This window comes from Macaca thibetana, chromosome 17 (genome assembly GCF_024542745.1).
Source record: "Macaca thibetana thibetana isolate TM-01 chromosome 17, ASM2454274v1, whole genome shotgun sequence".
Classification (NCBI taxonomy): Eukaryota; Metazoa; Chordata; class Mammalia; order Primates; family Cercopithecidae; genus Macaca; species Macaca thibetana.
The window spans coordinates 55,506,219-55,531,520 of record NC_065594.1 but is presented as its reverse complement, the minus strand read 5'-3'; the positions used below and the strand labels follow the sequence as shown (position 1 = coordinate 55,531,520).

The 25,302-nt window shown below is 37.6% G+C and overlaps 2 protein-coding genes and 1 long non-coding RNA gene across 6 annotated transcripts in view; 1 reads left to right on the top strand and 2 right to left on the bottom strand.

Moving 5' to 3' along the window:
* The window catches only part of LOC126940522 (uncharacterized), a 34,390-nt gene extending 11,058 nt beyond the window's left edge, over nucleotides 1-23,332 (top strand). The window contains exons 2-3 of the long non-coding RNA XR_007720782.1: nucleotides 8,853-8,986; nucleotides 23,181-23,332. This is a non-coding gene — a long non-coding RNA (uncharacterized LOC126940522). The remainder of the gene's footprint in view (nucleotides 1-8,852; nucleotides 8,987-23,180) is intronic.
* UCHL3 (ubiquitin C-terminal hydrolase L3) overlaps nucleotides 1-25,302 on the bottom strand; it is a 92,822-nt gene that overhangs the window by 11,529 nt on the left and 55,991 nt on the right. Inside the window, exons 7-8 of one of the 4 annotated variants that reach the window (XM_050766472.1) lie at nucleotides 23,305-23,363; nucleotides 22,195-22,399 (exon numbers count right to left, since the gene is read on the bottom strand). In XM_050766472.1, coding sequence (XP_050622429.1) covers nucleotides 22,316-22,399; nucleotides 23,305-23,363 — 143 coding nt within the window. In that variant the 3' untranslated portion in view covers nucleotides 22,195-22,315. Of the gene's footprint in view, nucleotides 1-3,893; nucleotides 4,056-22,194; nucleotides 22,400-23,304; nucleotides 23,364-25,302 lie in introns of those variants that run through there. The other 3 variants (XM_050766476.1, XM_050766475.1, XM_050766473.1) reach the window with 3 other exon arrangements.
* Nucleotides 5,480-7,757, bottom strand: LOC126940511 (damage-control phosphatase ARMT1-like). Its single transcript, XM_050766469.1, has one exon. It carries the CDS (start codon nucleotides 6,978-6,980, stop codon nucleotides 6,015-6,017), a length of 966 nt encoding a protein of 321 aa, XP_050622426.1. The 5' UTR covers nucleotides 6,981-7,757; the 3' UTR covers nucleotides 5,480-6,014.

The window sequence follows — 25,302 nt, the reverse complement described above, 5'->3', positions numbered from 1 at the left end:
GAAACAAGGTAACGGAGTTTCCCTGAACATGAAGTTCAGTTTAGAATGCACATAAGGATCATGAACAACACCAGATGATCTCTAAGGTAAACCATCACAGTCTCTCCCAAGCTCTTGGACGAGGAATGTTCTGTCCATCACTATACTATAAATCTCTGTGGTCTTTGTGGACAGAAATAGACCAGTGAGGCCAAACTACTCCAAACTCATGTAACTGAAATTCCACACAAAACGAATCTGTGACCTTAGGGCTTTCTCTGGACAGAGGGAGAAGACATCTATCTACAGCTTCATTTCTGCTTACTGAGAAAATCAACTGCAGAGGAAGCACTGCCTAAGACTTTAATATGAATCAGAACCACACACATGCATGCACACACACACACACACATGCACACACACACATCTTCTGCTGGACCTTTACATAGTTAAAGGGCTATCAGCTTCTGTTATTTTAAAAAGTGCTGTCATAGTCTCTATTTGACTTCTGCGGAGATAGGTCTCTGGGCATGGTCTAGATAATCAGAAGAATATCAGGAGAAAGGCAAATAATACTGCAAAAATATAAAAGGCAATTTATTGTGGAAAAGAGAAATTCTTTGCTAGACATATTTGCCTTAGAGAAATCTCTCTGTCCCTTAATATGTGTTTAGACTGTCCAATACTTGAGAATAACTGTTTGACCTTGGGAGATCTTGTGTGAATGTGTTTTATTCAAAAGGTACTCAGAGAAGACCAAAAGAAATCAGGAAGAATAAAAAAGGCCATGATTACTTCCTACTGGCTGAGAAACCTCAACACAGGCAGCATTTCTCATGCCGACCACCATCCTATATTGTTGTGCTATAAATATTCACCACTGTTCCCATCACTTCTACTACAACTCAGACTCTAGAATATGTAACCCTGTGTGGACCCTTGTGTCTAAGGGTGTTGATATGGTTTGGCTGTGTCTCCACGCAAATCCTATCTTGAATCGTAACTCCCACAATTCCCATATGTCATCAGAGGAACCTAGTGAGAGGTAACTGAATCATGGGAGTGGGTCTTTCTTGTGCTGTTCGCATGATAGTAAGTCTCACAAGATATGATGGTTTTAAAAATGGGACGTTCCCTGCACAAGCTCTCTTCTCTTGTCTGATGCCATGTGAGACACACCTTTCACCTTCCACCATGATTACAGCCACGTGGCACTGTAAGTCCATTAAACCTCTTTCTTTTATAAATTACCCAGTCTCAGGTATCTCTTTATCAGCAGCTTGAAAACAGACTAATACAGGTGGGGTTTCCCTGAACATGAAGTTCTAATAAGTTCCAGAGTGAAAACATGTCCTTTAGGTAATGAGTAAAATATTCTTAAAGTAAGGGGGAAATTGGCCCTATGAAACATTTATGAAAGGTGCTGTCTCCTACAAATGAGAGCAGGCAGACCTTGACATACAGCAGAGAGGCTAGGGAGCTGGATAAAGCTGCAAAGGGTCCAATGTTTTTGCCTTAGATTTTGGAAATAGTTATATTCAAAATATAGGTTTACAGTAGTGGTGAGCATTGCTGTACTCTAATCTTCTCCTGAAGTGTGGAAACCTTCAGTAAAGGTGGATACATAGCTCTACCTTATGGCACCTGGAGGGTATGCCAACGCCCAACCAGAGGCAAAGTGCTTCCTGGGAAAGATCACTGTCTGTCATAGACGAGGAGACTGAAACAGAAATTGAGAATTCAGCAGAAGCAAACCATTGAACCAGAGATGGCTGGAGATATGCACACTCTTGATAATCCATGAAGATACTGGAGGAAGACTGGGATGGTCATTCAAAGCATTCTATTTGAAAATTAAAGGAGGTGTAACTCCAAAAGGTTGACTATTTAGGAATACCCCAAAAGACACCCAGTTATTATGCATCAAAAACTGACTGTATTCTCTCACTAGTAGAACAGACTGGGAAAAACAGCATTACCCATCACGTCACCTTCCAAAATTGCATTCCTAGTTACACCACAGATTTCAGTAATTTTTATCTCCCTATAACATTTCTAAAAACAAATCTAAATTGGTAAATTTCAGCAGCCAAAGTTTTCATTGTTTTGCAAGAAAAATTTTACTTGATGATACCTAAAATAAATTCCCAATTTAATTATTTTTTTTAAATGCTTGTTCAGTGGCTCATGCCTGTAATCCCAGCACTTTGGGAGACTGAAGCGGGCAGATCACTTGAGGTCATGAGTTCCAAACCAGCCTGACCAATACGGAGAAACCCCATCTCTATTAAAGTACAAAAATTTGCCTGGTGTGGTTGCATACACCTGTAATCCCAGCTACTGGGGAAGCTGAGACACAAGAATCACTTGAGCCCGAGAGGCAGAGGTTGCAGTGAACCAAGATCACACCACTGCACTCCACCCTGGGCAACAGAGCAAGACTCCGTATCAAAAAAAAAAAAAAAAAAAAAAAAAAATGCTTTGGCCTTTCTGATTCTGCCTTAGAAAATACAGAAAAATATTACCTTAATGAGAATAGTCCTTCCTGAATTTTGTTCAGTCCTCAAAATTATATCTGTGTAAAAAGTCATGACTAGGAAAGTTAAAAAACCACTACAGAAAAAACAATGAAAAGTAATCAACAAATATTTATTGAACAACAACAAATATTTTACTGAGTTTCCAAAGCATGATACCATTTAGTAGAGATGCCAAAATAAATAAATGCTGGACCCCAAAAAAGTCAAACACAATTATATGCCCAATAAAAAACTAACAATATTTTAAGTTTAAATTTCAGAGACACTTAAAATTATTTTTGCTTTTCTAGTGGTTTGCAAGAATTTCATATCATTTTTTAAATAACTGCAATGTCAAATTAATCTTTCATTTTACTTTCTTCAACAAAATAATTTTATAGTAACATTTTGTGCCTGCAAAATTATTTGCCAAAGAGGTATTTTGTTCATTAAGCCCTAGTGGCCTAGGAGAAGTTTATTGAATACTAAACCAAAAAAGCAGGAGTTATTAACTTTAAGATCTGCTTTCAGTTGGTATCCTGATATATTCAGCCAACACAGTAAAACACCATAAAATTTTACTATGCATAACAAAATTATTGAAAATCAAGACCCATTAGTATGTACTATGCTTATTGCCAGATCTACCGAATATATCTAATGTCAGGTTAGGAGCGTGGTCGTAAATCAGTGTGACACCTGCCCTACGCATCCGTTTCTGGTTTGATCCCTTGAAAGGAGCTCTAGACTTATAGTTCTTAAAGTAGTTAAAGGCATCATCAGAGTAGAAACATTTTAATTATGAAGGTAGTACTTACAGACAATTACAAGATTTAGAAAAATAATGAGAAAAACTTTTCAAAGCAAATTCCAGCAGGACTTAATAATACTGGACACACAAACCTACAGTGGCTTTGAGTAGCTCAGTTGATGTTTCTGTATGTACTTACCACCTTGTATGTGAAAGCACCTTAGAAACTACAACATGTCTTATGCTGTTATTTTCTACTACCAAGGCATATTCTACCAGTGCAAGAGATCAACAATGATTACAATAGTGATAAGAGGGAGTTAAAAATTTCCAGTCTTCTTGTTACTGACAACAAAAATTCAAGCTGAAAATGCCTGGGAGGGGGATGAATACCCCATTTTCCATGATGTGACTACTATGCATTCCATGCCTGTCTCACAATATCTCATGTACCCCATACATATTTGCACCTACAAAGTACCCACAAAAGTTTTAAAAGAAAAAAGAGAAAAAACAAGAAAATGCCTGGGGATAGTCTACAAAGCTGACTTAATTTTATCTCAGTTGCAGTATTTACTTCTTGCCTTCCTACTGACCTCTTTTCCACCTACATGTGTTCCTGAAGAAAAGCCCAATGGAGATGCTCTGCCTTAGTTCTTTCAAAGTAATAATATAAAAGTATTCAAGGAACTATTATTACCTTTTTTGCTGCAGATTCTGTCCCTGAGATACAGCCAACCCACACAGATGCAGACGTGAGCACATATCAGTTGCCCCCAAATTTCCAGAGCTCCGAGCTCTGTTCTCTGGAAGGGAATATCATAGGACATCCAACTGTAAAACGTGAAAATGTGGCATATCCTATTTTTCTTCATAGCAGTTGTAATAAAAAATTAAAATAACTTAAGACCATACCCATATATTGAACTTATTTGAACTTGTCCTATCACTCTAGCACCATATTGAAATTCATCAAAATTCAAATAGCTATAAATGAAACATGAATGGTAATAATAACTTCAGATGTTGAAATAATTGCTGAGGATGATTTAGATTCTATAAACATAGTTATCAAAAAGAAAAATAGCATTCTTTGCCCCCAAGAGTAAAAGATTCAGATAAAAATGTTTTCCTAATGAGCAATGTGCTTGGGTATAGTATTATTACAGGAAAGATCAAAATTCCAATCATCCTTGGTAAATTGCATGTCTGCTAACTTCAGCTATTTTGGGATTTTTTAAAGTTAAACCATTTCCGAGTCACAGAAGAAATATGCACGGTTCCCCTGTGCATGGAAACAAAATGCAATCTATTCATTCCATCTCCTTACTTAAATTCTTTTGAAAATTAGGTGAATCTGATGATTCATGAAACAATCTTTGAGACTACTTTCAATATAGCTTATTGCAATCTCAGGATGATGGTAATAATAGATACCATTTGTGACTGCTGGACTTTATGTACTTCATTTATAATTCTCATATAAAATCTACATGAGAATCTTTTTGCTTAAGGTATTAATTTGCCCAAGACCACTCAGAGTAAGTGCCAAGAATAAAACCAGGTCTCACACCAAAGTTTGAGCTCTACCCACGAAGCAATGACTTTTACATAATTGTTAGAGATCCTAATAATGTCTTTTTTTTGTACAGCCCCTATATTGTATGCCATAATCTCAGTATCATGTTCTCAATCAAGCACTGTGAGAACACTGACATTCTATATTACCAAGACCAGAAGTTTCAAAGTGAAGCAATTTTCTTTTTTTTTTTTTTTTAGTACAACTCATTTTATTATTTTAGTGCAACAAAACATTTCCAGATTTATTTCCAATTTCAGTTTCAAAACAAAATGACCTGAAATGTTTAGTATTTAGTATCTGTGACAATGACCAATAAAATGTGTAAGAATATAAAAAATAAATTCATTCATTGTTGGTAGTACTCCAAATTCAATGTGTAAGAACCTTTTCTATCTAAAGCATTTTCCTAAAACTGCAAACTAAAAATCTATTTATTTAAAACACTCATGTGGTAAAATAATCTCATTTGATTACGGATATCATAAATAGAATATAAAAGATATTATATTTCTTAAAATACCATTTATTTCACTGTGTTCAATTCTGGGTTTCCTAACATCTATTCTACAGATCAATCAAAATACAAAGGTGTGCAAATGAAACAAGCTATTGAAATGAAATAAAATTCAAGGAGAATAAAAGTTAGAATTAACTTATGAGGTAACTTTTATGTGAGGAAACATCACAGTTGTAAGGAATGCCTCTTTACAGAGAGTCATTAAGATGTGCATTTTCACAGAGCTATTATTTCATGAGCCCAAAATCAAGCAAAATAAAATTCCATGCTTCCTGGAATATTAAATACCATGCAGTGTACTATTTAAGAAAAGAATAGGGTTAACTAACTAAAAGCAGAACTTGCTTATTTTTTGCTTCCTAGCCAATTAAAAACACATTAAAAGCACTTGAAATGATGTATTTAACCTGAAAAAAAGTTGCTAAAATTCCAATATTAATGTAATTATCTGTAACTTGCTTAACCCATCTATCCCCAAAACAGTGTAGTGGGGCAAAATGTTAAAAAGAAAAATCATCCAGCGCATGTAGATGGGCACGGAGAAGCCAAGCTTCCCAGAGTGGGTACAGAGCCAGCCGCCAGGCGACTCAATTCACGCGCTCCTTTTCTGGGGATGAAAAGGTGCTCGTCAGATCTTTCTATGCAACTGAGAGCTCCTAAATCAAGTCAAAGGGGACCATCGTACTGAAATATTCCATACTTTCCACTGGTCCACCAGCAGGGCTCAGAGGCCATGAGCTGTTCCCCTTGCCCAGGCTTCAGACCAACCTGAATTTCAGCTTTTAATGTTCTTACGGAACAGAGGGGTGCGGGATGGAAGCCATTCAGAGCCTGATGAAATGGAACAGAAAACTCCCATTTTCTGTCACCTGTCAACTTCCTGTAATTCAAATCACCCTTGAATAAAATTAAATGTGCCTTCTGTAGTTCAGCATATAAGTCGGGAGCAACCTGAGGCATTGCACAGAACTCATGAGGCAGAGTCCAAAATATATGATCGTGGTAAACCCATTTACCCATTTTAACATACTCTTCCCAGTCAGCCCCACACTTGGACATCCACTTATGATTACCATGTTTTACCTGTTCAATTAACCAATTAAAATCATGTATAGTAGTATCAGAAACAAACCATGGAATTGTTTTTCCATAAAAATGAACCTCAGTAGCCAGTTCAGAGGACAACAAGAAGTTGGCTAATATTAAATCTGTAACAAGCTCAAACCCAGAATTATCGAGAACAATATACACTCTAGTAACAGAAGCTTTTTCTCTTGTTTTCTTGCAATTGCTAAGCAATGACCAAAGATGTTCCATATCATTCAATAAAATGAAAGGTTTTAGGTCTTCCAATGAATTTAGTACATTGGTCTTCTGAGAACTATTTTCTCCACCTGAGAGAGACGGATCACACTTATTTCCCCACAGTGAAATCTGCAGAAGTTTAAAAAACTCATCTTTCAGCTGATTTTCATCTAGGTCTTCAATAGTTTTTATCAATTGTTGCAGGTAAGTACATAAAGCAATGACAGATTCCTGTGACTCATAGAAATTTTGCTCTTTTGATTCTTTAAATACATCAAAGTAATCGATTGGTGGACTCTGGATAATTGAAAGTGAAGCAATTTTCATAATGCAGCCATTTAGTGGGTAAGGTTATCAACTGGATATTTGGAAAATTATGTTTCTCTCTTAAAAAGTTGTATCAGATGGGCTGGATCTCCAAACTCAATGTGAGAGGTGTGTATTTCTCCTGCCCAAGATTCACTTCCTCAACTGGGTTCTAGAAAATCACTATAAGTGTAACCCTGGGGCCAACAGCCTTAAGATTCTCTGGGTGCTTGTTAGAAATGCACAGCCTCTACCAGCTGAATCAGAATTTGCATTTCAACAAGATCTGGAATCTCATATCCTCATTAATGTTTGAAATGCCCTGCTACCCTATCCCAGCCTAGGTCCCTAATTATTCCATTTCTTTCCTGTTTTCTTAATTTCTCTCTATTGGTTTTTATATTTTTTCCTCACATGAAAACATTATTTTAAAAAGTTCTCTGCTGAATCTGCACCCTCATTCCCCTCATTTCTCTTCTTTTCTCAACCAAGTGCCATGAAGGAGGTTTCTATGCTCCCTGAATCCGTATCTTCTGTTCACTTCTCAACACACTGCAGTATAGTTTAGTCACCTACCAAATATCTGACCGTTACTATGTGCCAAGAACTGTATTAGACTCTGAGGATAAAATGGTATACAAAAGACTTGGTCCTTGTCCTCGAATTACTATCCTCAAAATCATTTTGACATAGATCACCACTGATTTCTTGAATTGTCAATTCTGGGAAGCACTCTTTATTCATTATCAGTAAGAGAACACAACTGTCCTCCTTAAGCCAGATATTGAAGAGAGTTTGCAAAAATATTACAGTGCCACTTTTCTCACTAACTTTCTTAAGAAAATATTTTTGGGGCCGGGCGCGATGGCTCACGCCTGTAATCCCAGAACTTTGGGAGGACCAAGCAGGCGGATCACGAGGTCAGGAGATCCAGACCATCCTGGCTAACACGGTGAAACCCCATTTCTACTGAAAATACAAAAAAATTAGCCGGGCGTGGTGGCGGGCGCCTGTAGTCCCAGCTACTCGGGAGGCTGAGGCAGGAGAATGGCGTGAACGCGGGAGGCGGAGCTTACAGTGAGCCGAGATCACACTACTGCACTCCAGCCTGGGCGATAGAGCACGACTCCGTCTCAAAAAACATATATTTTTTTTTAATAAAAATGTTATTTATGTTAACATGTGATAGGCTTGTTTTTAGTTTTAAATGAACAAATATTCCTAAAAGTTATTTTAATTTCTAATAGAGATCCACAACTCTCTAGGCTGCTCAATAATTTTTAGAGTATAAGGGGCTCCTGATGTTAAAAAGTTTGAGAACAACTTATTTCATATTAAAACCAGGTTGGTTGCTCAACGATATAGTTTGGATATTTGTCCCTGCCCAAATCTCATGTTGAAATGTAATTCCCAGTGTTGGAGGTGGGGTCTGGCAGGAAATGTTTGGATCATGGGGACAGATCCCTCGTAAATGGCATAGCACCATCCTCTTGGTGCTGTCCTTGCACCAAGTGTGAGCTGTTGCAAGATCTGGTTGTTTAAAATTGTGTAGTACCACCCCTTCACCCTCTCTGTTGCTCCTGCTTTCACCATGTGATATGCCTGCTCCCTCTTCACCTTCTGCCATGATTGTAAGCTTCCTGAGGCCTTCCTAGAAGTCTCTAAGCATTGCTATAGAGCCTGCAGAAGCTGTAGAACCTGCAGAACCATTAGCCAATTAAAACTCTCTCCCTTACAAATCACCCAGTCTCAGGTGTTTCTTTATAGCAATGCGAGAATGGCCTAATACATTCAATAAATCCCCAGTATCTACATAGGTATCAACTCTAGAATATATAATACATATGAATAAGTTGCCCTAAACATTTTATCTCTTATGTTTGATTAATTTAGCTAAAGAAGTCACTTTCAAGAGATCAGAAGTAAGATGGCCAAATAAAAGCCTCTACCAACCATCCTCCCCACAGGAACACCAAATTTAAGAGCTATCTACACAAAAAAGCACCTTCATAAAAACCAAAAATCAGGTGAGCAATTACAGTACATTGTTTTAACTTAAAATCACTGAAAGAGGCACTGAAGAGGGTAGGAAAAACAGTCTTGAATTGCTGACACCATCCTTCCCCTATTCCCCAGCAGCAGTGAATCTGTATGGCTTGAGGGAGGGAGAGTACAGTGATTATGCTGCCCTGTCACAGTGGAAAGCAACACTTGGCAGAACTCAGCCAATGCCCACAGAGGGAGCATTTAGACCAGCCCTAGCCAGAGTGAATTCATCCATCTCAGTGGTTGGAACTTGAGTTCTGGCAAGCTTTGCCAGTGCAAGCTCAACTGCTCTGGAACCCTAAATAAACTTGAAAGGTGATCTAGGCATCAAAGTCTGGACTTTGGGGGCACATGACCTAATGGGGGACATCAACCAGAGCAGCCAAAGGAGGGTTTGCAGCAGCCCTCCTCCAAGCGCAGGGAGCATAGCTCACAGTTCTGAAAAAGACTACTTCCTTCCACTTGAGGAAAGGGAAGAGTAGAGGACTTCAGCTTACAACTTGGAAACCAGCTCAGCCACAGCAGGATAGTGCACCAGGCAGAGTCATGAGGCCCCCGTGCGAGAAGCTAGCTCCCAGATGACATTTCTAGACACATGCTGGGCCATAAAGGACATTGTTGTCTTGAAGGGAAGACTAAAAAGCGCATGGGCCCTGAATAATCAGCAGCAGTAGACAGGTAGTACATGCCATGGACTTTGAGTGAGACTCTGGGATGTGCTGGCTTCAGGTGTGACCCAGCACACTCCCAGCTATGGTGGTGATGAGGAGAGACTCCAGATTCAGAAAAACAGAGAGAAGAGTAAAAGGGGTAGTTTAGGTACCAGCTCACCCACAGTGGGGCGGAGCACCAAGAGGGCTCTTGTGGTCCCTGATTCTAGGCCATAGCTTTTGGACAGCATTTCTAGACCTGACCTGGGCCATAGAGGAGCTCACTTCCCTGAAGGATATGTCCCAGGCCTGGCAGCAACCAACCACAAGCTGATTGGGGCTTCAGCGAACATCAGTGGTAGCCAGGCCGTACTCACTATCGGCTGGGGTGGTGGAGGCCACAGAGACTCCTCTGCCTATAAAAAGGGGAGGAAAGTGTGGGAAGAACTTTGTCTTGTGGTTTTTTTGCCAGCTTAGCCACAGAAGAATAAAGCACCAGGTGGATTTTAAGATTTCCAACTCCATGCCCTGGTTCCCAGATGGCATCTCTGGACCCACCCAGTGCCCAGGGGGACTCACTACCATGAAAGGAAGGATACAACCTGGCTGGCTTTGCCACCTGTTGATTGTAGAGCCCTAGGGCCTTAAGCAAACATAGGTGGTAGCCAGGTAGCGGTTACACCAGGCCTTGGGCAAGACCCAGTTCTGTACTGGTTTCAGGTCTGACCCAGCACAGTCCCAGTGGTGGTAGCCACAGGTGTTCTTGTGTTATCCCTCTCCCAGCTCCAGGCAGCTCAAAACAGAGAGGCAGGGGAAGGCCATTTGTTTGGGAAACAGTAAGGAAAGAGAACAAGAGTCTCTGCCCAGTAATCCAGAGAATTCTTCCAGATCTTATCCAAAACCACCAAGGTGGTACCTCTATGAGTCTGCAAGAACCACAGTGTTACTAGGCTAATGCAGATATGGTTGCAGTGACCAAACACTTAGATCACAACACCCAAGTCCCTTAAAATACCTGGAAAGCCTTTCCAAGAAAGGGGGTGGGGGGAAACAAGCACAGACTCTGAAGACTACAATGAATACCTAGCTCTTCAATGCTCAGACACTAATGAACATCCACAAGCATCAAGAGAATCCAGGAAAACATGACTTCAGTAAACTAAATGAGGCACCAGGGACCAAGCCTGTAAGGACAGAGATATGTGACCTTTCATATAGAGAATTCAAAATAGCCGTTTTAGGGAAACTCAAAGAAATTCAAGATAACACACAGAAGGAATTCAGAATCCTATCAGATAAATTTAACAAGGAAATTGAAATAATTAAAAAGCATCAAGCAGAAATTCTGGAGTGGGGCCGGGTGCAGTGGCTCACACCTGTAATCCCAGCACTTTGGGAGGCTGAGGCAGGCAGATCACTTGAGGTCAGGAGTTTGAGACCAGCCCGGCCAACATGGTGAAACCCTGTGTCTACTAAACATACAAAAATTAGCCAGGCGTGGTGGTGCATGCCTACAGTCCCAGCTACTCAGGAGGCTGAGGCAGGAGAATCACTTGAACCCAGGAGGCAGAGGTTGCAGTGAGCCGAGATCACCCCACTGCACTCCAGCTTGGGTGACAAAGTGAGATTCCATCTTAAAAAAAAAAAAAAAAAAAAAAAAAAAAGGGTGCAGTGACACATGCCTGTAATCCCAGTACTTTGGGAGGCTGAGGTGGGCAGATCACCAGGTCAGGAGTACAAGACCAGCCTGGCCAACATGGTGAAACCCCATCTCTACTAAAAATACAGAAATTGGCTGGGCATGGTGGCAGGTGCCTTTAATCCCAGCTACTCGGGAGGCTGAGGCAGGAGAATCACTTGAAACTGAAAGGCAGAGGTTGCCGTGAGCCGAGATCATGCCACTGTACTCCAGCCTGGGTGAAAAAGCAAAACTCCATCTCAAAAAAAAAAGAAATTCTGTAGTGGGAAAATGCAACTAACATACTGAAGAATGCATTCTCTTAAGAGCAGAATTGATCAAGCAGAAAAATGTATAGGATTTTTATTAGTTTTCTCTTTGCATATTTGCTAGTTTGTTTATGCAGTGAATGTTAAGTTGTTATCTGTTTAAAATAATGGGTTATAAGATAGTATTTGCAAGCATCATGGTAATCTCAAACCAAAAAACATACAATGGATACACAAAAACATAAAAAGTGAGAAACTAAAACATACCACCAGAGAAAATAGTTTTCACTAAAAAGAAGACAGTAAGGAAGGAAAGAAGGAAGAGAAGACCACAAAACAACCAGAAAACAAATAATAAAATGGGAGGCTCAAGTCCTTACTTATCAATAACAATATTGAGTGTAAATGGACTACACTCTCCAATTGAAAGACATAGAGTTGGTGAATGGATAAAAAACAAGACCCAACAATCTGTTGCCTACAAGAAACACACTACACGTATAAAGATACACATAGACTAAATATAAAGGGATGGGAAAAGATAGTCCAGGCAAATGGAAACCAAGAAAGATCAGGAGTACCTATACTTATATCAGACAAAATAGCTTTCAAGACAAAAACTATAAAAAGAGACAAGGAAGGTCATTATTTAACAGTAAAGGCGTCAATTTAGCAAGAGGATATAACAATTGCAAATATTTATGCATGCAACACTGGAGCACCCTGATTTACAAAGCAAATATTTAGACCCTAACACAATAATAGCTGGAGACCACGATACCTATCGTTTAGCACTGAACAGATCATTTAGACAGAAAATCAATAAAGAAACATCAGATTTAATCTGCACTATGGACCAAATGAACTTAATAGACATTTACAGAACATTTCATCCAACAGCTATAGTGTACACATTCTTCTCCTTAGCACACAGATCATTCTCAAGGATAGACCGTATGACTTAAAACATTTTTAAAAAACGAAATAATATCAAGTATCTTCTCTGACCACCATAAAATGAAACTAGAAATTAATAACAAGAGGAATTTTTGAAATTATACAAATACATGGAAATCCAACAGTGTGTTCTTGAATGACTAGTGGGTGAATGAAGAAATTAAGAAGGAAATTCAAAAACTGAAACCAATGGTAATGGAGACACAACATACCAAAACCTATGGGATACAACAAAAGCAGTACTAAGAGGAAAGCTTATAGCTCTAAGTGCCTACATCAGAAAAGCAGAAGAACTTCAAATAAACAATCTAACAACTATTCTTAAAGAACTAGAAAGGCAAGGGCAAACCGAACCCAAAATTAGAAGAAATAATAAAGATTGGAGCAGAAATAAATGGATCTGAACAAACAAAAAAAGATCAATGATACACAAAATTGGTTTTTTGAAAAGATAAAATTGACCAACCTTTAGCCAAACTTGCTTAAAAAAAAAGATAAGACTCAAATAAAGCCAGATATGAAAAAAGAGATATTACAACCAATACCCTAGAAATTCAAAGGACCATTAGAGGTTACTATCAGCAACTATATGCCAATAAATTGGAAAACATAGAAGAAATTGATAAATTCCTAGATACATACAACCTACTAAGATTGAACCATGAAGTAATCCAAAACCCAGACAGACTAATAACAAGTAATGAGATTAAAGCTGCAATGAAATGTCTCCCACCAAAGAAATGCCTAGTACCTGGTGGCTTCATTGCAGAATTTTCCCAAACATTTAGAGAAAAACTAGTATCGATCCTATTCAAACTATTCCAAAAATAAGAGGAGGTGGGAATACTTCCAAACTCATTCTACCAGGCCAGTAGTACCCTGATACCAAAACAAGAAAGAAAGAATGAAAGAGAGAAAGAGAAAGAGAGAGAGAAAGAGAGAAAGAAAGGCAGGCTGCAGGCCAATATCCCTAATGAACATTCATGTAAAAATCTTGAACAAAATACTAGCAAATCACATTTGACAACACATTAAAAAGTTCTTTCATCGTCACCAGGTGGGATTTATCCCAAAGACGCAAGGATGGTTCCATATATAGAAATAAATCAGTGCGATACGTCATATCAAAAGAATGAAGAAGAAAACACATGATTATTTCAATTGATGCTATAAAAGCATTTGATAAAATTCAACATCCTTTCATGTTAAAAAAATTTTTTTAACTGGGTATAGAAGGAGTGCACCTCAACATAATAAAAACCATATACAACAGATCAACAGCTAGTATCATACTGGATGGAGAAAAACTGAAAGCCTTTCCTCTAAGAACTGGAACATGACAAGGATGTCCACTTTCACCACTGTTATTCAGTACAGTACTGAAAGTCCTAGCTACAGCAATCAGGCAAGATATAAATGGCATCCAAATTGGAAAGGAAGAAGTCAAATTTTCCTTATTTGCAGATGATACAATCTTATATTTGGAAAAATCTAAAGACTACACAAAAATACTATTAGAACTGATAAATTCAGTAAAGTCACAGGATATAAAATCAACATATAAAAATGAGTAGCATTTCTATATGCCAACAGTGAACAATATAAAAAAGAAATAAAAAAGTAATCCTATTTACAATAGCTCCTAATAAAATTAAATACCTATGAATTAACTTAGGCAAATAAAGCTCTCTACAATGAAAACTATAAAACACTGATGAAAGGAATTGAAGAGGACACTAAACTATGGAAAAATATTCCATGTTCATGGATTGGATGAATCACTATTGTTAAAATGTTCATACTACCCAAAGCAGTCTGTAGATTCAATGCAATCTCTATCAAGAGAGCAATTACATTCTTCACAGAAATAGAAAAAAAAAAAATCCTACAATGTATATGGAACCACAAAGGACCCAGAATAGCTATCCTGAGCAAAAAGAACAAAACTGGAGGAATCACATTACCTGACTTCGAATTATACTACAGAGCTATAAAATCAAAATAGCAGAGTACTGTCATAAAAACAGATACATAGACCAATGGAACAGAATAGAGAACCCAGAAACAAATCTGCACATCTTCAGTGAACTCATTTTTGACAAAGGTGCCAAGAACATACATTGAGGAAAGGACAGTATCTTAAATATATGGTGCTGGGGAAACTGGATATCCAAAGCAAAAGAATGAAACTAGACCCCTATCTCTCACCATATAGAAAATTCAAACAAAATGAATTAAAGACTTAAATCTGGTTGGGTGTGGTGGCTCCCATCTGTAATCCCAGCACTCTGGGAGGCCACAGAGGGCAGATCGCTTGAGGCCAGGAGTTCAAGACCAGCCTGGCCAACATGGCAAAAAACCTGTCGCTACTAAACATACAAAAATTAGCCAGGCATGGTGGTGTGGACCTGTAATCCCAGCTACTCAGGAGGCTGAGGTGGGAGGATCACTTGAACCTGGGAGGCAGAGGTTTCAGTGAGCCAAGACAGCACCATTGCACTACAGCCTGGACGACAGAGCAAGACTCTGTCTCAAAAAACAGAAAAAAAAAAAAAAAAAAAGAGACAAATCTAAAACCCTAACCTATGAAACTACTACAAGAAAACAATGGGGAAACTCCAGGACATTAGACAGGGCAAAGATTTATTGAGTAATACCTCACAACCATAGGCAACCAATGCAAAAATGACCAAATGGAATCACATCAAGTTAAAAAGCTTCTGCACAGCAAAGTAACCATCAACAAAGTGAAGAGACAACACACAGAATGGGGAAATAGCTGCAAACTGGCCATCTGACAAGGGATTAATAACCAGAATATATAAAGAACTCAAACAATAGGAAAAAATCTTTAACAATCGATTTTAAATTGGGCAGAAGATCTAAACAGAGATTTCTCAAAAGAAGACACACAAATGGCAAATATGAAAAGTGTTCAACATCACTGATAGGGAAATGCAGATCAAAACTACGATATTATCTCACCCCAGTTAAAATGGCTTTTATCCAAAAGACAGGCAATAAAAATGAGGATGTAGAGATAAGGAACCCTCACACACTGTTGGTGGGAAAGTAAATTAGTACAAACACTATGGAGAACAGTTTGGAGATTCATCAAAAAACTAAAAATAGGACCACCCTAAAATTTAGCAATCCCATTGCTAAGTACACGCAAAAGAAAGAAAATCAGTATATTGAAGAGATTATCTGTTCTCCCCTGTTTAGCGCAGCACTATCCATAACAGCCAAGATTTCAAAGCAACCTAAGTGTCCATCAACAGATGAATGGATAAAGGAAACGTGGTACATATACACAAACGAGTGCTATTCAGCCATAAAAAGAATGAGAGCCTGCCATTTGCAACAATATGGATAGAACTGGCAGTCATTCTGTCAAGTGAAATAAGCCAGACACAAAGACAAAATTCGTATGTTCCCACTTATTTGTGGGAGCTAAAAAGTTAATTAAAAACAATTAAACTTATGGAGATAGAGAATAGAATGGTTGCTACCTGAAGGTGGGAAGGGTAGTGAGGGAGTGGGGATAGTTAATGGGCACAAAAAGTTCAAAAGTATGAATAAGTCTAGTATTTGATACCACAACTGTGTGATATAGTCAATCATTTAATTGTGCATTGAAAAATAACTAAAAGAGTATATGTAGACTATTGTAACACAAAGGATAAATGCTTCAGGTAACAGATACCCCATTTACCCTGATGTGATTATTATAAGTTGGATGCTTGTATCAAAATATCTCATGTACGCCATAAATATATACACCTATTATGTACCCATAAAAACAAAAAGTTAAAGATTAAAAAAAAAAAAAAGTCACTTTCACTTGGCATTTCATGCACCGTTTAAAAAGAAAAAGAAAAAGAAAAAAAAAAAAAACCAGGAGATGGCTACTAGTCCTTCAAAAACTAAAAGCCTTCACTGGAATACTTGTGACAACTGATGTACATGCTTTAGTCTTCCAAAATGGGGGAAACAAGGTAAAAACTAAAACCATGAATAGTTTGCTTTAAACATTCTTCAAGTTTATATTGCCCGTAAGCCATGTTTTCTAAAGTTCTTAAAATCAGTACTTTTGTGCTTTTATCTTGAATACTTCAATGTACCTGATTATAGTAGCAGAATGTGGTTATAAGAACAAATGTCTCTATCATATTAATATAAAAAATATTTAAGGTATTTGCATTTTGTTTTAAAATGAACTCTTCAGAATACATCTTTTAAGTTATACCCTGACTATGAAATATCATATTTTGGTCTTGATGGTGAAATATATGCACAGAGTAACATTCCCTGTCATACATTGCCTGCACACTGGGATCAAATGTATATTATTTCTGTAGTGGTGGAAGAAGGTTCTGGTTTCAAATACTTAGTATTCAGGGAGAATAAAGAAAATACCCCTCTTGAAAAGTGCTTTCTTGGCTTAGTCACACAGGAAAATTCAGATGCAGTTTTTTTTGTCATCTTCTCCCACAGGTGAACTCTCAGTAAGCAATGCAACTTTTCATCAGACAGGTTTTACTACATTTTTAAAGAACAGTCTAATTTACAAACTTTGCATGTGCTTCAAGTTTTTCATGTTTAACATACAAATAAAACCTCAAGCAATTTGTTTTCATCTTGTAGTCATAAAACATGTGCAGAACACAGAGATCCTTTAGCTCTTAAAGGACACACTATTAAACATAACTTATTTATTTGAGTATCAACTATGTTTACATATTGATAAAGATTACAGTTCTGAACCAAATAATTGTGCCATTCATATCACTTAGCTGATTCTTATTTTAAATAATTCAAGTTATACTCATTTCTACCTTGTAGATTATAAGAGCTACATTATATATTTCTAAGCAATTTTAAATTAATTTTGCAAAGTAGTTTTCAGTATGGTCATATACATTTAGTGTCCCTAAACCAGGGCTTTCCTTATCAATTAGACAATAAGGAATTGCTCATAATATCCAGCCTTTGTCTTTATAACCTCCTATATAATATCTAGCTGTAGCCTGTGGAAAAATGTCATACTGAGGACCCTCATCTATCAAGCTGGTAGAAGCAACAGATAGCTTCAGAACCACTATCCTAAACAAAGAAGTCAAGAGAAAGATCTAGAGTAACTTTTACTCAGAAGGAAAACAAGTGAGAATACGCATGAAACTGAGGCATGTTAGGTTGGTCAGATCAACTGGCACCAGTGACACAAGAAAATTAATGCCCTTCACTGGAATCTTCTACAATGCAATAGTTTATGTACTTTAAGGACGCAAAATTTTGAAAATCAACAGAAGCAAAGGAAATGACAAAACATTTGCTATCTGAAGAGTATATTCCACACTTGGTTTTTAGTAGCAATGTTGCTGAGAACACAAGGAAGCTCATTTTAAGATCTTACCAGGGAATCAGGTGACATTAACTATTAAACTTTATGTATGTGTATATAAATCCCTCTAAATTAGTTCTAAAAACCTGATATAATGATTACAGGTTTTTTTGTTGTTTTTGTTTTTTGTTTTGAGACGGAGTCTTGCTCTGTCGCCCGGGCTGGAGTGCAGTGGCCAGATCTCAGCTCACTGCAAGCTCTGCCTCCCAGGTTTACGCCATTCTCCTGCCTCAGCCTCCCGAGTAGCTGGGACTACAGGCGCCCGCCACCTCGCCCAGCTAGTTTTTTGTATGTTTTAGTAGAGACGGGGTTTCACCGTGTTAGCCAGGATGGTCTCGATCTCCTGACCTCGTGATCCGCCCGTCTCGGCCTCCCAAAGTGCTGGGATTACAGGCTTGAGCCACCGCACCCGGCCTCTGTTTTTGTTTTTTGAGACAGGGTCTCACTGTCACTGGGGCTGCAGTGCAGCAGTGTGATCTTGGCTCACTGCAGCCTTCACCTCCCAGGCTCAAGCAATCCTTCCACCTCAACCTCCCGAGTAGCTGGGACCAAAGGTGCACACCACCACACTCAGCTAATTTTTGTATTTTTAGTAGAGATAAGGTCTTGCCATGTTGCCCAGACTGGTCTTGAACTCCTGGGCTCAAGCAATCCGCCCACCTCTGCCTCCCAAAGTGCTGGGACTACAGGCATGAGTCACCATGCCCAGCTGATTACACACTTTTCAAAGTGGTTTTACTTAACTTCAGTCATGGATTTAAATAAGACAAGAAAATTTAAACCAAGGTTATTTGCCTTTTCAAGGTATACATATGTGTGAATGTGTGTACATATATATACATGCACACATACATATACATGTAGATACATGTATATGAGTATACACATATACCTACATAAGATTTACCTAAAAGAAATGAATTTCTATGAATAGGAAAGTTTTTAAAAAGTGATAGAAATATGCCTCTTTGCAATTCTTAACAGCACCATTAGAGGAATCATAAGCCTACAAATGCTTCTTTTGAAAGATACAGTAGTAGACAAACATTCATGTCTAAAAATACCTTTTAAGCTCTACTATTTTCATTAAATAAGCAGTTTGTATGTTATACACAGCCCAGTGATAAAGCTTACCAAATAAGGCTTGCACACAAATCAAAGATGGAATAAAATAAATTTAAATCAGATTCATTCAAATATGTTTTATAAGGAATCAAAGATAGTTTTCATTTTAGATAGCTTAAACTTCGGCTGGCCATAGAATGCAGGTAACTTCTGCTTTACTCACAAAGGAACATTGAAAATATTCAGGTTAAGTATTTGGGGGCTCATAAAAGCTCGTCTGTTTCAATAATTTAAAGCAAACCATTATACCCAGTGAAAGATGATGTTCCCAAAAGATTTCTTTTGGGAAAGAAAATCCCAAAAGATTTTTGTTCCCAAGCAAAAATATTTCGTTCTAGTTCTCATTTTAGTTCTATTTTCCCTGCGATCATGGTCATTAACAGCAGTATACAGAAAATAACCCACAACTTATCAACCTTAGTATCTCCATGAGTTTTCACACAAAGTAAACTATTAATATTTTCTATAAGTGCCAAGTTTTACGAAAGTGACTAAACAAAAGTATTGTAGGGAATAGAGTCGAGAATTAAAGTTTACACGTAAGCTTAAGAGAGCAGTAAAAAAAGTTTTCAAGCTGTCTGTTCCACAAGGGACTACCACCTTAAACTGTATGCCAAAGAACGCTAGCTCTAAGTGCCGCTCCCTAAAATGATAGAAAATGTTGTTCATAATACATGGAATATTTTTTGAAAGAACTGAGGCATCCTATAATTGCCCCCCTCCAAATATACCTGTAACTTTCAAAAAAGATTGTTCAACCCAGTATTTTCAAGATACTTGACTTCATAATCTTTCTTACCCATTAAGAGTTCTGCAAAGTTAGTGTTCCTCATGCATACTTTGAGAAACTATGTAAATTCTAGGTAATGTGTCACTGATTTAGGATCTTTTAAGAAATCATATAATTGAGAGAAATTCATCAAGGCAACAGGCAGAAAACTACTTAGGAATGTTTAAAATATTTAAGGTAACACAGAAAAGATAACATAACAAGAATAGAATACATGGGTCATTATTATTGGTATGGTAAGCATCATCTGCATAGACAATCTATCAAATTGTTTCAGATTATTTTTTCATCCGTATTGCCAACATTTCACCCATGCCCTTTTCACCATAGAATAATGGTAAGCTTAAATATCTTTCGAAGTTATTTTCCTCGTTATAGTCTATTTTTTCTAATCTAGTGTTTCCCAAACTTAATTTATTGCTTATGAATAAGAAGGGATCTTGTTAAAAATGCTTAACTAATCTAATCTAGTGCTTCCCAGACTTAATGTATTGCTTATGAATAAGCAGGGATTTTGTTAAAAGGTTTTGGGGGTGGGGTCTGAAATTTCCCCTTTCTAAGAAGCTCCCAGGTAGTACTGATGCAACCACACTTGAGTAACAAAGAACTAGTTCATTCTGAAAGCCACGCCTTACTACTCTTAGCTCAGTGAATTGTGTGTAAACACCTATATTCAATTACTGGCCAAAAACTTCATTCTGGACCAATCTGGTTTTTCTCTTAACTACTATACTCATTTCAACCCAACCCTGGTTTTTTCTTTTAAAGATAAAACATACGTGAAGTACAGATTTTAAATATACAATTCAGAGTTACGATAAATGCATATGCCAAGTAACCACTACTACCTCCCCCTACTTTAGGTAAAATGCATATACAGCAAAGTACAGATTTTTTATGTACAATTCAATGAGTTTTTATAAATGTATATACCCGAGTAATAGCTACTTCTCTCCCAAAAACATATAGAACACTGTCATCACACCAACTGTGTTTTGGCCCAACTCTATAAATGCCCTTTCACTTTTCCACGGCCTTTCCACCTATCCTTAAAGACTCAACTGAAGCACCTCCTTCTTCAAAGCACAACCAAAATTCACTCACGTACCACCATCTAAATTTATTTACTATTTCTGAGACACAGTCTCCCTCCATCACCGAGTCTAATGTGCAGTGGTACAATCATGGCTCACTGCAGCCTCGAACTCCTGGGCTCAAGCAATCCTTCCCGCCTCACCCTCTTGAGTAGCTAGGACTACTGGCACATGCCACCGTATCTGGCTAATTTTTTCCATTTTTTTTTCTTTTTGTAGAGATGGGATCTTACTTTGTTACCCAGGTTGGTCTCGTATCCCTGGCTGCATGCCTCAACATGTTGGGATTACAGGCGTGAGCCACTGCACCTGGCCTCTATCTAATCTACCACTTTTAAGGCCCAGCCATCATCATCCCACTGAACAACTACAGTGGGCACCTCACAAGTGTTTCTACCTCTATTCTTGCTTCCTTCCTCAATATATTACCCATAGAGTTGTCAGAGTGACCTTTTAAAATTATAAATCAAAGCAGGTCCCTATCCTGCTTAAAACTCTCCAATGGCTTACCATCACATTTGCAATGAATCCAAATGCCTTTTCCTGTATCAAAAAGCACCTGCTTTTCTGACCTCATCTCTTGCTACTTTCCCTATTACTTTCTATGCTCTGGCCTCTTGAACCTCCTTCCTGGTCCTACAATACAGCAAGATGTTCCTACTTTAAGGGACTCCACATTAATTACTTCTTCTGTTCTTCCCCACCACCTTTATGACAGGCTACTTTTAGTCATTCAGATCTCAACTTCAAAGTCACCTCCTCACAGAAGCCTCCCTGACAACAAAATCTAAAGCAGCTGCTTGGTCACTCCCTAACACAAATCCTACTTTAATTCTCCACACAGCATCTATCATTGGTATTTATCTTGATGTGTTTGTTATTTATCTCTTCTCACAATAACATAAGCTCCATGACTAGTACATTTATCAACGGCGTTCAATGCTTTAACTTCTGAACCCAGAACGGCATCCATCTCATTACAAGTAGATGCTTAACAAATGTTTTCTAAATAAACACGTTAACGTAGATAATATATATTCATGTTATGCAAATGGAAATTGTGCCTGGTATCCCAATACAAAATTTCCTGTAAAATATAAAGAGAATAAGAAAGCTATTGCTAGTTTTCAAACCCGATAAATCCTTCACAAGAAAAAGAGGAGGAAAGCAATGCGCCTTTAACTTGGAGCAAAAATAACATAAAACACAGGTTAAGGCAAAGTTTAACTCACATAAAGTTTAATCATCAAGTTAAGGAAAATATCAAAATGTTTGAGTTAGTGTATGACAGAGAAAATTTAGTTGCAAATCACACAGTATTTGGTGTTTCCATTATTGACAAGCTATGCTGCAGAAAGAGCAATCGCATTAAATCTTAGCTCATCAGGGTCACGCTCCATAAACTTCTTGCAAACTTCTATGGCATCCTATGGAGGAAAAAAAAAGTATGGTTTTTCAATGTATAAGTGTTTTACTTATAAATGATAAACATTTATCTTTTTCTAATTCATACTAATTTTATACTGCAAACTTCCTTTTCCAAATGAGAAATAAAGAACACCAGAAGAGTGAACAGCTGGGTGTCCTAATTTGCTTCATACAAAAGTATAAGATAGAGTAAGTGTTCTTTTTTTTTTTTTTTTTTTGAGACAGAGTCTTGCTCTGTCACCCAGGCTGGAGTGCCGTGGTGCAATCTCGGCTCACTGCAACCTCTGCCTCCCGGGTTCAAGCAATTCTCCTGTCTCAGCCTCCCTAGTAGTTGGGACTACAGTCGCACACCACCATGCCCAGCTAATTTCTGTGTTTGTAGTAGAGACGGGGTTTCACCATATTGGTCAGACTGGTATCGAACTCCTGACCTCAGGTGATCCACCCGCCTCGGCCTCCCAAAGTGCTGGAATTACAGCCGTGAGCCACTGCGCCTGGCCATAAGTGTTCTTAAAATGCTATTAAGAAACTTTTCACCTAGAAATCACATTTCATTGATTCTAAGCCACACAATTTATTCATGTTTTAAAATCTCTAAAATCAGGATCAAGATACAATTAATGGTATTCTAGATTTGATGAAATCTGGGATATAATGAGTAAGTCTTTCAATACTATTCTTGCCTTTTCAAATTTTACATTTGTTCATAGAGCTCTGAAAACCTCTTCATTTGTTGCAGATTTTTAACACTAATATAAATTTTCTTTTTGGATTTGCTAGAGAGAACAAGGATAAAGAAGTATCCAAATACAAAGAAAATGTTATACAAGTGACCTTTAGAGATGTTTTAAAGATGACAAAATATTAATAGCACTTAAGATGGGCCAACAAGTTTTACTGTTACCTCTAATAAAGTTTCATCACTAGTTTCACCGTGGTTAATTGGAAATGGTTTCCGCCCATCTGTGGAAAACAGACAAACAATTGAATGCTTAGCTGTTTTTACAGGATAATGTACTTTCAACTTCCATTTTCCTCTTCCCTCAGTGAGGCGAGAAAAGTTAAAAGTCATTTTAAATAATATATCCTAAAACAAATGTTTTAATGTGCTACCATTAATATTTTTTATTAAAGGTTATTAGTTAGAACTTTGCTTCCATATTCGAAAGCCTAAATTATCTTCATGAACAGAATTTATTACAATGCCGGCTTTCGTTTCCGGAAATTAATATGCAAAATTATTACGTCCGTTTTTAAAAAATTATCACCCCGGCCAGGCGCGGTGGCTCAAGCCTGTAATCCCAGCACTTTGGGAGGCCGAGACGGGCGGATCACGAGGTCAGGAGATCAAGACCATCCTGGCTAACACGGTGAAACCCCGTCTCTACTAAAAAATACAAAAAACTAGCCGAGGCGAGGTGGCGGGCGCCTGTAGTCCCAGCTACTCAGGAGGCTGAGACAGGAGAATGGCGGGAACCCGGGAGGCGGAGCTTGCAGTGAGCTGAGATCCGGCCACTGCACACTCCAGCCTGGGCGACAGAGCGAGACTCCGTCTCAAAAAAAAAAAAAAAAAAAAATTATCACCCCAGCTTTTATCCTTAGAAATTTTAAAAACTTCTTTTTTCACTTTAAATAGGAAGATCTCAAGTAAGATAAACATGTTTAAAACAATGAAAGGGAGCCACATTGTCATGGCTTATACAATACTACTACTAATTGTGTACTACCAATGCAGTAATATAGAGGAATAATTCAAATAACCCAGGGTTATTTTACTGACCACCAAAATAACCAAATTCACAATCAACTTAAATAAACTAGTACTTTTTGAATATTATTTTTTAAAAAGTCCAGAATTATTTAAACTCATGCTAACCCAAAGTCAACTAACAGTTATATATCCAAATCCATAATCTCAGATGTCTTGTAAATGGCTCTTCATTAAGTTCAATCCATAAAACACAGCCCCTTCTACAATTCCATGGTTTCTAATCATAATAAAAATTTCTGAATATACATATAGTAATAGACTTGGTTGTTAGATACTTTTCAAAAAATGAATGAAAATTAACACATAAATAATCTCCATATAAAGTAATATTAATTTATATAAATTATATCATCAGAATTTGTGATTCCTATTTTTGGACTAACATTGAGATAAATATTCAAAATCCTAAAGAAACTTATCCCTAAATTACAATGCCTGGGATATAATTCCTAAAGTTTCTAAGAACATTTAGGAAACATTTTCCTGTAACTATATTACACATGACCACTTAATTATCCATATTTCTATGAACTTATACTATCTTTCTAAGTTGTAATGTATATTTCTCAATAATATATCATAAAATGTCTTCTTAAAATATTATTTTGTGGCAAATGTTTATTCTTCAATAGACTATTCTATATTTACATGACTATCATATTCATTATGTGCCACCTCATTTTGTATTATTTTTTAATGTTTGCATAAAAGCAAAAGTATAAGTAAACAATGTAGGCTGTTCCCTCCCTAACGAAATCATAAATTAATATATATTTTTTCCTTTTGTATTTTTCTTTCTTCTTTTTAATTTAGAGACAGGGTCTCACTTATATTCCCCAGGCTGAACTTGACCTCCTAGGTTTCAAGCAATCCTCCTGCCTCAGCTTCCCAAGTAGCTGGGACTGCAGGCACATGCAACAGCACCTGGCTTAATATATGTATTTTCCTGATTTCCATCATTTTTGTGTGTGTGTCATTCATGAGACTAAAGAGCTAATAAACTTAATTATGGCTGGGTGTGGTGGCTCACGCTTGTAATTCAAGAAGATTGCTTGAGGCCAGAAGTTCAACACCAGCCTGGGCAATACAGTGAGACCCTACCTTTACAAAGAATTAATAAATTAGCCAGGT

What these genes read in the sequence shown, in the direction of transcription:
- LOC126940511 (XM_050766469.1), bottom strand. Translation starts at nt 6,980, where the DNA reads ATGAAAATTGCTTCACTTTCAATTATCCAGAGTCCACCAATCGATTAC.